The sequence below is a fragment of the Corvus moneduloides genome, chromosome 11 (genome assembly GCF_009650955.1).
Source record: "Corvus moneduloides isolate bCorMon1 chromosome 11, bCorMon1.pri, whole genome shotgun sequence".
Classification (NCBI taxonomy): domain Eukaryota; kingdom Metazoa; phylum Chordata; class Aves; order Passeriformes; family Corvidae; genus Corvus; species Corvus moneduloides.
Genome location: NC_045486.1, coordinates 15,274,364 through 15,287,688, shown reverse-complemented (window position 1 = coordinate 15,287,688; position 13,325 = coordinate 15,274,364). Strand labels below are relative to the sequence as shown.

The following is a 13,325-nucleotide window of genomic DNA, read 5'->3' as shown; positions in this document are numbered from 1 at the left end:
GACACTCAGCAGGTGCTTTGGCACCTGGCATTGCCCTGTGGAACCATGGCCATGATGTCCAGACTGCTCCCTTGTCCCAAGCTGAGACACAGGGAACTGGGACCAGCATAGGCGGCCCTCCCTGCCTGCATTCCACAGCAGCAGGATGGATAGATGGGATGTCAGGAAGGCACAGTGCAAGCAGGCTGGTGTCCCCTGCTACAGGAGGAGGCCCAGCAGCAGCCCAAGGACCTGGCTTTATACTGGTTTTACTCTCCACAGGTTCCCAGGAGGAGCAGGGATGCCACCTCCCTCCAGCTCTGCCCAGCTCAGCACGGCAGCCGGGACCCTTCCTTCCCCACTTCCCCCGCAGCTTGCACAAGCTGGGGACAGACCCCGTGCCCTGCTGGGCTGCCCAGGCCGGGAGATAGCCTGAGCAGCAGGGATGTGGAGCCCCTGAGCTCAGTCAAGGGCTGTGGGGACAGCTCCCATCCACAGCCCACTCCCCACCTTGGGGCAGGACAGTGCAGCCGGCCAAAGGACAAGTCAGCAACACACCAGCCACCACTGAGGAAAAGCATCCACTTTATTACAGACCCCAAAGCACCTGTGGCAGTGCCAGGAGGACCACATTTACACAGGATGTTTCCATTGTTCAGCAAGGGGAAGAGAAGAGAGGAACAAACCCAACCGACCCAACTCACAGCTCTTTGGTGCTAGAAAACGTGGTGGTGCAGCAGAGAGAAGCTGTGGGTGAGAGGGGCACCAGCAGAGACCAGAGGGGACATCTCTGACATCCACCACCATCCCGGGACGCCTGAAAGGAATCTGCGACGTGCCTGGACACACACAAATGGCAAATGCATTTCACTGCCCCTCCAGCCTGCACCTACCCTGCGCCACAGAAATCCCCCCCACCTCCCAGCACCCCCAAAAACAGTCAAACACCCTTTCTGCAAAGAGGGAGAGCAGATCCTGAGGGGAATCAGCGACCAAAATCTCTTGGCTGGAGAGGAAGGAGGTGGGAAAGGCAACTGGTTCCCAATAACTCAGACCCCGGTGGGAGGTGAGGCAGCCAGGTCTCTCTTCACTCCTCTCCTCTCTCAGCAGCAATGGGCTCCTTGGTCCACTTGTCTGTGACCTCCTGGTTGCTCACGTAGCCCACATCAGGCAGCAGGCCCGGGGCTCCCTCCCCATCCCCGGCGACCTCCAGGTCCAGCTCCTCGAAGGAGGAGCCGCTGGCTCCCGACTCGCTGTAGCTGTGCTCGCTGCGGTTGTCCGCCTCCTCCCGGCCACGGCTTGCTGGGAAGGGCAGCAGGATGGAGGTGGCCACCGAGGTGTCTCTGCTGTCAGTTGTGGCCTCCATGCTGATGGAGCTCGTCTCACTCATGGTGTCGACCCCTGGGAAGAGAGAGAAGGGGAAGGAGTGAATGCTGTGGGAAGAAGGAGGCAATGGGGATGGGGTGCCACAGCCTTCGAAGCCACCAGAAGTCTCAGAGCTATCAGGCCACAGTGGAGACCAGCTCCTACCTCTTGTCACTTCCTATGTCTTTGACACGTGACCAGGCCAACAATCAGCTGAGCTCAAACTGCTCCCCGAAATCAGGAACCCCCAAGTCAGCACAAACAACCACCAGCTTCCAGCCATGCCCTGACCTCCTGGCCGCACCCTGCCCCCACAGCTGCTCTCTGTGCACACACCAAGGACCTGGCAAGCCCCTCCTTAGGGAGAATGCATGCCTGTCTCTGGCATGGCACCAGGAATGAGACAAAGAGCAGGAAGGACACTGTGCCGTGAGGGTGATGTGGAGCTGCAGCATTGTTGAAGCACCCAAGGGGATGATGACACAAGGGCAAATCTTCACATGTGCTTCTGTCAGAGGCAGATGTGTATGCCCAGCCTCATGCCAGGGCATCCTGGTGCCTTCAGCACCTAACAGCCTGCTCCTGCTCCTTCTGTGGCTCCCCCACAGCCAGCAGCTCTGGCAGCAGTGTGAAGATAGGCAGGGCAGCAGCAGAGAGGTCTCGGGATCCCAGAGGATAGGGGGAGCCTTCCAAGTTCACTCTGTGCTTCTCCACATGGCCTGGCTGCCAGCCACATCCCATTTCATGACCAAGCCCCCAGAGGCTGCCCATGGCTGCCAAGTGGACCCCTTGGCCCACCTGCCCCTCCTCAGATCCCTGCCTCATTAGCTCAATCGACAACACAATTAACGAGTCGACAAGGAGAGGAACGTGTCAGACTGAGACCAGCAGCTCAGTGCGGTTGCCAGAGCAACCAGCCAGGAGACAAAACCCTCCTGTTAAACATTAATCATTGTTAATTATGACATCACAGATCCACGTGGTTAATTATGACATCACAGCTCCACATTGTTAATTACAATACGTCAGCAAACAATGGGCAGGCTCTTCCATCCCGGCCCTCCCCGCTCCATCTTCTCCCGGCCTGCCTTGTATCAGTGGGAAGTGAGCGCCAGGCTCTGTCATTTCCCAGCACCTCCACCCGTGCTGGGCTGGATGCCCCTGCTGAGGATCATGCCCCACACCAGGAGGGGAACCAGGAGGAGCCCCACTCAGCAGCAGCACTCCTGGATGACTGGGGCTTGCCATCAACAGGGCTGGGAAGTGACAGATGGGAGCCTCCCTGTGGTCATCACCATCCAGGATGGGAGAGGAGAGCCCTCTCCTCCACACTGTCTCCCGCTGGTGCAGCTCCATCCTCAGCTGCTGGCAAGGGACTGCCTTGGGCTTCCACAGGCATTTCCAGCCTCCTACAGCTCCTGCAGCCAGGGTGCCCAAGGCTGGGCTGCTTGCTCTCCTCCAGCTGTGTGCCAGCCACTGATCTCCTGAAGGAGACTCACCAATGAGGGAACTTTCCTTCCAAACATCCTTAAATCCTTTTTCTCTGTGCTGTTTTTCTTCCCGGCCTGGGCAGCTGCCAGCAGAACTGCTTGTAAATGGCAGTCCTCTGCCTCCTGAGCAGCATCATCCCACGGTCCTGCCGGCTGAGTGACGGCTGTTCCGAGAGGACCGAGCAGTGGTAGCAGGATGAGGGGTAGCCAGAAAAGATCCACAGACACGCTGCACCCACTGCTTCATCCCACCTGGGTGGCATATTGGCTTCATCCTGGAAAGGAACCTGAGCCTCCACCCTCTCATCTTGGCAACCCTTTTAGCAGCTGGCACGAGCTGAGCCCTCGGCTGCTCCCCAGGCGATGCCAGGTGACCCCTCCCATGGAAAGGAGGAAAGAACCACTGCCCACTAACACGCAGTGCCTTTGCTGCAGCATCAAGGAGCACCTCGACACGGAAACTACATTTACTCTAAGTTAAAAAGGATGTTCTGCACGCTGCAGTGAGGCGCTCGCTGAAGGGGACAGCAGCCACTGAGTGGGCAGCAGAAAGGTGGGAGATGCTGTCCCACCTGACAGGAGCTCAGCAGGGCAGTGGGTCAGCAGGGAGCCTCTGGGAAGATGGAGAGTTGTGGGGGATGAAGGGGAGCGTGCAGACCCTGAGCCTTGAAGACAACTTAGGGTTTGCAAAGTCTTTAGTGGTGATCTCAAAACAAGAAATAATCTGATTTGGCCAAATTGGTGGCCTGAGGTGACATGGACACGTTCCCACCATGGCTTTATGACAGCTCATATCACACATGGTCATCTTGCATCCCTCTAAGACCTGAGGGGACAGGAATGACACCAAGCCCCCCAAGCAGTGCCCTGCCTGCTCAGGCACCCCTCCCCTGACATGCCAGGGAATGTTTCAGCTCCGAAGCTGTCATGTAACTCCATGACACAAAGCAAAGAAGCTCCTGAGGAGAGGAGCAGCAGCTAAGGAAGAAGAAGACAGGGATGAAGCTGACCTACACGCTGCTCCAAGCCACCACTGCGGGAAAGCACTGCTGTCCTCACTCTCGTAGCCACCTTCCTCTCCCTTGCTCCAAGGGCAACAATAAATTGAGTCCTGTTTCCCTTCAGCCAGGCACTTTGTCACTGCTCTGTCACCTCTGATCATGTTCGAGCAGCCTCAGCTGGCAAATTTGCCCATTTCAGCAGCCTCTCTCTTCTCTGCACAGCCAAAGGCTGGCTCTGGCATGGCCACTCAGCCTGGCCAGGATAAATGTCTGGGGTGGGCAGAGCTGCTGCTGCCAGGGACCCTGCGTGCTCAGCTCTGACAGGGGAATGTGGCTGACCTAACACAGCCCAAGGAGGCCAGGAAGGCAGTGCAAGGGGCTCCAAGAGGACGACCAAAGCCCCGTGGGAGGGCAAGCAGGGATTCAGCTCTCATCTCCCAGGCACAGCCTTCCAGCAGCTGTTACACTCACTTGTCCATCCTTCCCCACACACCCATGAACCACTGCCCATTCCTTGCATCCATCTTCCCAAGGCTGGTCCTTACACCAGGAACCAGTCTAACACCCTGATCCAGCATGGCTTTTCCCTCTGGAACATACCGAGGTAGCAGCCATCCTGTTGAAACTCCCCCCTTGACCTTGCTTCCCCAAGGACAGTACAGCCATCCCACTGCACCTTCACTCAGTAGGAACATGGAACCCAGAAGTTTTCATCTGGGAAACAGAGGCACAGTCGGGGGTGAGGCCATGCCAGGGGGCTGAGGAGTCCCCCAAAGGCCAGGGCCTCCTAGGAAGAAGGGATATCAAGCAGTCAACTCCAAGAGACCAGCCAGGGACGGGTGCAACGGGAACCACTGACCCCACACTGCCAGTGGTGGGGAGCTGGCTCCCCCAGACAGTTCAGCCCTGTGCCATACCAGGTACTGGCATTCCCAAATCCAGAATTAGGGAGGGCTCTCCTCCTGCCTCGCTCACACTGATGCCTCAGCAGAGCTCCACTCCTGGTGCTCCTGGGCCCTTTCCTTCCCCTTGTTCCATCAAATAGTCATCACCTCTAAATACAGTGTGCTGCTAGGGGGCACAGCTCCTCTGTCATTGCTGAAGCTCACACACAAGCCACCAGGAGAGGGGCTGAGGCCCTTCCCAGGATGTAGAGGCAGGCAGGAACAGGCAGGGCTGTTTGGAGGATGGAAGCAAGCACAGATAAGGCAGGACACACCAGGAAAGCTGCCCCTCTGTGGCACTGGGGCTCAGCGCGTGGTGCCATCAGTTGTACCTGAATGCTGTGGGACAGACTCTGCTGCAGGAAAATGAGCACCTGAGATTCTGGGCAGAGCCACGTGCTCGGGAACCATCTGTGTTCATGCCAGCGAGGCTGCTTTTGTTTGCTTTCACCTTCCACGCGCAGCAGCGGGGTCACGCTGCGGAGCGCGCTGCCGAGAGGGGGCTGGGAGCGAGGGCCTGCTGAGCGCCACGCCGATGCCAAAGCCCCAGAAAACAATTAAGTACAAAACAACTAATTGTGATTGACACTGGCCCCCTGGAGACCCATCAGCCGCCTTCCTAAAATGCTTCCTGTCTTTCCCATGACCCTGACGATGGCGAAGAAGGGATGGAATCGGTGCAGAGGCAGCCACAGCCCGCGGCCCCTTCCTTGTGTGTTGAGTGTGTCCATCCTCAGCAGAGCTGCAGCAGAAGGCAGAGACCCTGGAGCATGTCCCACAGTCTTTGTGGCCACTGGCTTCGCTCGCAGCCACAGGCACCCAGCACTTCACAGGGTGAGCTCAGGAGCAAGGACAGCAGATGACAGCCTAAATGGAGAGATGTGCTCCAAGGTCAGGAGGCTCGAGAAAACAAATCCAAGCTTTTCTTACACTTCCAAGTCACTCGGTACCGTCTGGCACCAGCCACAACAACAGGTGAGGAGAAATGGCAACACCTTCCACTTGGAACTTCTCAAGTCTTTAACTCAAGGAAAGCATAATCCAGCTGCTGGTGGGGAGTTTCATGAGCTGTGATCAACCAGTGCTGTGTTCACACAGAGCGTTAACTCAACACGATGCCCGCTCTGAAATCACACTCTATGCTCTTATCTCAGTATTTTGGGAGGGGGAAAGAGGGGGCTTCTTCTGCTGCCACATCAGGACTGACACCCCAAACCTTCTGTACACAGAGCATCCTCAGCTGCCTTTGGGAGAGGAAATGGGGCTCAGCACCTTCCCAGTCCACTCACCCATTGAGGCAACAGAGTATCAAAGCCCTACACCTGGATTTGTGCAGCTCAGGCACAGGCGGAGGAGCTGACAACCACCATCAGGGACCACCACCCTCCCCACTCTCCCAGGAGCACTGTCTGAACCTCCATCAGGGCAGGACCACTTGAAACATCCCCTCAAAGCTGAGAAGGATCAAGAAATAACCCAAATCCATGCAACTGGGGTTGAGGGGGGATCACGCTGACAGACAGATGGGGACATTGCTGTGCCCATCCTCCAGTCAGCAGAGGAAAGCTTGAAAACTGTCACAGACATCCTGGCATCTCCTGGGTCATCAAGATCTCATGTCCATCATGCCCATTGAAGGGGCTGTGACTAACTGGAGCTTGCTTCTTGAGGGACTGCCTAGGGAAGAAGGATAAAAAGATGGGAAAAGAGGTTTCTCTTCCTCCAACTCAAAGGTGATTGCACAGATCCCAGCACACAAAATCATTGGGAACGGAGGACCAGTCTCATTCCATAAGGTGGAATCTTCTTGGGACCACCAAAGCCCTCAGGCAGGAGCTGCGCAAGCCACCCAGAGGCTTGCCACATCCTCAGCCCGCTCCAACAGCCAGAGCAAGGATGTGACACCTCATCAGATGTGGTTCTGCCACTGTGCCCAGCAGTGACAATCACAGTGCAACATCCAAGCCCAACTCTTTAGTCTTGCAGGCAGGGCCAACCTCACAGTTATTATTATTTTAAGTCGGGTTTATGCAGACTCAGCAGATGGCACTGCATCAGATTGTGCTGACAAAAGCTCATCTACGTGCCTGGAAGGGGAGGGGTGGTGGAGGAGCTGGCCCAGAGCTGTTGCAGGGGAGCCCGGCCCAGGGTGAGAAAGTCCAACATCATTTGCTTTCTAAAACTGGGAAGACCTTCCTAGCCCTTCTTCCAGCAGGGCAGGGGAGTCCCCCACTGCAGGCATGCTGGCAGGGGTGTCCCAGGGAAAGCACCGAGACAGCTCGGGCACAGGGCAGTGGCTGCTCCAAGCATCCCTGGCTGTGCTGCAGGATCATGCACCCCCTGAGCAGGGCAGAAAGGAGCACATGCAGCTACTGAAGACACCACCCCAAACTGCTTTTGCTTCCGTGGATCCTGCCATCCCTCTCCAAAACCAAGGGGCGACCACAGGAAGATGTCAGAGCGAGGGGGCTTTGGGGCACCTCTGGCCAAGCCGGGCTGGTGCCCCCAGCAGCCACCCTGACACAAGGCAGACAGAGAGGAGAAGAGCTGAGTGAGCACCGTGCAAACACGGGACCTGGAAGTGCTGGGAAACAGCTCCAATTAGACTCTTCACTGCAGTGCTAAATGGACAGAGCTCCCAGAAAGCAATTCCCAGGCTTGCTTTTATGCGATTAAGAATTAAAGCGACCCAAACCTGAAGATGGGTTAAAGCAAATGACCCGACTGCCCGGGAGGCGAGCACAGCCCTCATGGTTTTTTCATGCCCATTACACAAGCGTGGGCAACCTGTGGGGCAGGGGGAGGCAGTTGCCCCTGCCAGCAGCTGGCTCGGATGTGCTGTCCAGTGCCCAGGAATGCTTGGATAGCCAGCTCCCACATCTCGCAGGCATGGGAGCATGTGGGCTGGTGAAGGCAACTAGCATTTTGGGTTACTATAGCACTGCTGTTCTGCGCCTACAGCCATTGTGGTCCCTTCCTGTATGAATACATTCAGGCTCCAACAAATCTTGCTGAGCAGATGCTCTCAGGCAACTCCACCACCAGCTACAGCAACCTGGTATTTAAGCTCTTTGCAATCCCAGTATGTAACAGATGAAGATGAGATCAAGGAAGATGTATATGACAAAGAGAAAAACAAGCCCAGCTGCAACTAAAAGCTGTGAGATCCAGCTCTGCACTGACAACAGTGGGCCAGTGGCTCAGTGGCAGCTTGGCCCTTGTACCAAAACTGCAAGGGTTCCTGGGTGCTCCCTGAGGCATGGCATGGCATCTCAGGGACAAGACCCTTGGGGATCAGCCCAGGGCGAGAGGAAGAGGTGTGCTGAGACTCAGTGGCTGGGCACCAGGTGGGCACAGGCCAGTCTCTGTCTGCTCAGGCAGCAGGACTGGGGACACCAGGACCCCACTTCTGTGAGGGCTGATGCCAATCCAAGATGGAGCCTGTGCACAAGCCACGGATACCTGTGATGTCTGTCTGGGCATCCTCGGCCACAGCTGCAGCAGCCCTGCTCTTCCTCTCCAGTTCTTTCATTTCAGGCACGTAGAAGTCCCCTTGGCGGGCGAGGGGACACACGAAGTAGATGCGGTCCTGCTTGTAGATCTCGATCCGGGGGTGGGCACACAGCTTCCTCTCCTGGAAGACACAAAGTAGCCATGGGCAGGGATGTGCCCTCGCCCCCCGTCCCAGCAGCCCCCCACCACATTGACCTTCTCACCTGGCCAGGTCAGACTGGCCCTCTTTGCCCACAGGCATGGAGGCCTAGTGAGGAGCAGAGGGTCCCAAAAATCACTGCGCTGATTTCCCTGCCACACCAGCCCCACATTCCAGGGCAGGCAGGTTTGGCCCTGGGGGTAAGCAGCCAGTTGGCTCCAGGAGGAGATGCTGAATACCCCCCCAGCTCAGCCTTGGTTTTGATGTGCTCATTTTGGGCTGGAGCGAGGGGCTTTGGGGACCCAGGCAGCTGCTTCACACAGACCTGCCAGATCTCTGGTTCCTCCCGGCAGCACAGCCCCACGAGCAGCACGGCCCCACGAGCAGGCGTAGCACTTCTCTGATAATTAATATAATCCAGAGCCGACAGCTCAAGCAGCTCCTTTCAGAACATGAGGGCAGGGGGAGTGGGAGATGCATCCCTGGCATTTCAGACAAGTCCCACTCCTCCTTTTCCTCACCCCACCTCCCCCTGGCAGTGCTCTTCAAGACCTCAGACCCCCAGCCTGTCAGGGACCCAGGACAGGGGCATGTTCCCCGGGCCGTGCAGCCCACGCTGAGCCGGGGCTGTGGGGACTCTCGGGGTGCCGAGGCCGGGCCGAGGAGCAGCTGGACCCCTCTTGCCACCCCCTCCTCACCCGCCCGCCCGCCAGCTGCTCGTTGGCAGAGGGGGCGGCTGATTACAAGCCGGGTGAGAAAGGAGAGTGTCTCTTCAGCGGGTTTTCTTTTTCTTTCCTTCCCCTTTGCAAATCACTGACAGCTTTTATTTAACCCTGCAACCACCTTGATTATCTTCCTCCTTCTTCTCTTCCTCCTCCTTCTTCTCCTCCTCCTCCTCCTCCCTGCCCCAGCTATTCTCTTCCTCCTTCTCGCCCTGATTATCCTCTTCTTCTTCCCTAACCCAGTGATCTTCCTCCCTGCCTCAGCTATTCTCCTCTGTCATGGCCTGCTGTTGTGGCTTGTTTGCACATTCTCCAGCAGGGTCCCCATCCTTCTGGGGCTCTCTGTAGCCAGAGCTGGCCCACACCAAGAATAAGCTCTAAGGACACATCAATCATGACCTTACAAAAGCCTGACCCCCTTCTGCCCTGGAGATGGACTAACGTGATTTAAGAATCATTTATTTCCCAGACAAATGCTTGCACCAGGCAGGATCCACAACAGACGTGAGCCAACAGTGACCCTCTCCCCTGGCAGTTGGACCACCTGGAGAGCCACCTCCATGCTGCCAGGATGCTGCACAAGAAATACAGGCAGAAATCCCACATGAGCAGTTTTTGGGTCCATTTTCCCGGGAAAACTTGCAGCATCTGGCAATGCAGAGGCCCAGTTTGCAGAGACATGACCCCAGCAGAAGCTTCACCTATCCCATCCCAATTCCTTCCAGCCTGGCTTTCAGCAGTCCCTCCTCCAGCCGAGGAGGAACCACATTCCCTATCCCAGTGCTGCAGGGACACGCAGGGACGCAGGCGGGCTTCCGAGGCGCTTGGAGTTTGGAGTTCCCACTCGCAGGCAGGTGAAACACTGAGGCCTGCAGATCAAAACTGTATTAAATAAAAACAAGCTGGGTTGTTTTTAGCAGCAGAGCAGAGGCGGCTCATATCACTCCTGCTTTTTCAGCAACAACGCAGACAAGAGCCCGCCCCACCGCTCTGCCCCTTGCTCTACCAACCACCAGCCCATCCGCCAACCTCCAGCTCGGCTCGTTATTTTAGGTTACTGCAACACACAGCAGAGATGGGTATCTCCAGGATTTGCAGGGTTTTTTTGGATAAATCCAGCTGGCCCTCCATCACTTCATGCAGACAAGGACAACTCAAAGGATCTTAGAGCAAAGAGACCTTCATTAACTTCCTGTGAGGTCCTAAATCCTCAGGGCTCCAGTCTGGTCTCCAAGACATCCCAAGCCCATCCTGAGGTTCCAAAAGAGTGGATCTGGGACGTGCCCTCTCCCTACAATCTACTCTAGGCTGCTACAATTTCCAATTACACAGACATAGTAGTGACATCCCCAAAACACAAACAATACCCCCTTCACCCATACAAAATGTGGGAATCTTGTCTTTTTAAGGAATAAAAATGCACACCTGAGTGAAGAGCAGGACTGGCTCTTGAGCCAAATGCTACTTCACAGTCAAGATTATCCTGTAAGAGAGACAAGGATGTTCCACCCTGCCAGGGTGGGAAGCAGCTCTGTGTCCCTGAAGCCAGAAGTGCCTAGGTGTCCAGCAGCCAAAGCCCATGGCTGGGGACCAGGTCGGTGGGACCACGCTGAAGTAGCTGGACACTCACTGTCAATACCCTCATTAGGGACAGCTACAGTACTTGATTTCTTCTCAATTCATCCAGGGTTTTTCCCAAGATGAAATGGAGGGAAACCAGAACCTGGGGGTGCTAATTTATGTCTATACAAATTAAGCTGGAAGCCAGGCTTGTGAGCTGGCCTCTGCTTCTGCGCTTCTTCCCAGAGACACCCAGCCTCTGGCAGGGCTGCTGCAGAGCTCAGCACTGGCAGGTGGGCTCAGGACAGGACAATATCCCCAAGAAGGAGCAAGGAGGTTGCAGCTGGGAATGCTGTCCCATCCAGCCTGGGACAAAGGGATGAGGCTGCATAAAGCTTGAGAAATGGGCAGAGGCAATGAGGTGGGGAGCCATGACAACAGAAATGGATAAGGGGATCATCCAAAGGGGGTGGGAGATCAGCACTGTGATCATACCAAAGCAGATTAGGAAGCAAGCAGAGGCCAGGCAAGAATAGTGCAGCAAAAAGCAACCAAGAGGCTGGTGACACAGTGAATTTGGGATTATCCCAGTGGAGAGGAACACTGCAATGAAAAGAAACAACCCAGAGAGACTGGAGAGCGGAGTCCAAAGGCAAAGGCGTGGCAAGAGAGCAAATAAGCAAAGGCTCAACAACATGGCAAAACAACAGAGAGGCTCAACAGGCAGTGCTGCACTGCCACTGAGGAGGGAGCCCCTGGCTGGCTGTGCCGCCAAGCCAACAGATGGAGCAGCAAGGGGAACGTGGAGTGTGCAAGGCAGAGCCCTCCAGTCAAATCCAATGCAGTCTCACACAGGCGGAGGAGCTCAGCGAGAGGTGAACAGTGGGACACTGTCAGTGTCAGGCTGCTGGCTGTGACAACAGGACCAGTAAGTGGGGCAGGGAAGGGGACTCGTCCCTTTGCAAGGTCGTGCAGTGCCACCTCCCTCCTCAGCCTCCGCCAGGAGCTCTCCCTTCCTATGGCCAGCAAACATGGGGGCAGCAGCGCAGCGTGCAGGGCTGATTTCTATCCAGGAGCCTCCTCTGGGCACCTGAAACAGAGGATTCATTGCACATAATCCACACAGCCCATCGAGACACACAAATGCATCCAGAGTCCCCAAGTTCAGTCCCGACAGGAACAGCAGCTCCAGCATACTCCTGCTACATTAGACCCACTGCTTCCCATGAAGCCAACTCCTTCTCAGCCCATCTGAGGAACGTGGTGGGCTGCTTCTCACCACCTTCTCGGGAGCAAGGCATTATGTAAGGGAAGACTCTTGCACTCCTCTTTCCCAGATGGAACAGCACCTCGCCCAGTCTTTAACCTCGGGTTCCAAATCCCCTACCACCACGTAGTGACTGCAGGATTTCCTCCAGGTTGCTCTCATCCTAGAGAGGAATGGAGCATCCCCTAGCCTTGTGCATCAGAAAGGACAACAGGATTATGCAACAACCAGCATTTTGGGAGACCTTCCCCAGCAGCAGGAGATGCCACCTACTTGTCAGCACAAATTCCCCTCTCCCTACTTGTCCGTAAGGTCACAATGTCTGTCCATGATATGGCTTGGGCACAGCCTCCCAGGAGGAAGATGCCCCCACTTTCCTGAGTGAGCACAAGAGCAGTCCCAGGGCTACAGAGGACATGACAAAGTGTCTGAGACATGACCTGCAGTCATTAAAATCCCAGCAGAATTGTGCAAAGGCAGAAGGAGGTGGCAGGGGGCTCATGTCCCTCACCATGGCCCTCAGCACCTGCTGGGAAGCAGAAGGTGAGCTGGGATGCTGCAGGGACTGGCTTTGTCACTCTGTCAGGTTCATCTGCTCAGGAATTCAAATGTCACCAAGTGGATCTGCTTCATCTCCCACTGCTGCAAGAATTCACCTTGTTAGGAGACCACAAATGAGCCTTGTGGATGCTCTCTGGATCCTCACCATGCACGGGCATGCTGGCAATCAGGCTCCAGCTGAACCCAGAACACTTCTAGGGTCGCCAGGAAGGCAGTGCGGAGGCAGCTGCTGTCCTCACCCCACTTCACCCCACAAGCTCCCTGTCACCCTTGACTCCTTACTGGGACCTCCTGGTATGGCTGACAAGGTGATGGTTAAGCCACACCAGCCCGCTGAGTCCCTACTTCAGGACTGACACTGTAGGAGCAGCTAGGCAGAGGTTTTTCATGCCACCACCAAGCTTCCTGCTGGAGCAGAGCTGGAAGCTGAGCTGTTCATGCTGCCCAGCAGCTCCTGGCTCCACTGCAGAGATGTCCACTTTGTACTCCAGCCACCCGTGTGCCATAGGAACAGAGCCATTGCTTGTGCCCATCCCTACCAGCACACCATCTGCCTGCAACACGTGAAAAACGTGCCTGTAAATCCCATCCAGCCCTGGAAAAGTCACAGGGAGCAAGCAACTGGTCACCCAATAGATGCAAACCCTCTTCTCCCTTAGGGGAATCAGGCAGCCCTGAGTTGCCCTCTCCGCCACCAGCCAGGGATGAACCCTCCAGGGATCTGCCTGTGGGCACAGCCAAAAAGCTGGGACAGGCTGGAGCCACTGGGAAAGCCAACAGTGCA

The 13,325-nt window shown here is 56.2% G+C and overlaps 1 protein-coding gene across 3 annotated transcripts in view; it reads right to left on the bottom strand.

The window, feature by feature from the left end:
- Positions 1 to 547: 547 nt before the first annotated feature.
- TEX264 (testis expressed 264, ER-phagy receptor) overlaps positions 548 to 13,325 on the bottom strand; it is a 39,876-nt gene continuing 27,098 nt past the window's right edge. For all 3 annotated transcript variants that reach the window (XM_032120610.1, XM_032120609.1, XM_032120611.1), the window contains exons 5-6: positions 8,242 to 8,413; positions 548 to 1,380 (exon numbers count right to left, since the gene is read on the bottom strand). In XM_032120610.1, coding sequence (XP_031976501.1) covers positions 1,067 to 1,380; positions 8,242 to 8,413 — 486 coding nt within the window. In that variant the 3' untranslated portion in view covers positions 548 to 1,066. The remainder of the gene's footprint in view (positions 1,381 to 8,241; positions 8,414 to 13,325) is intronic.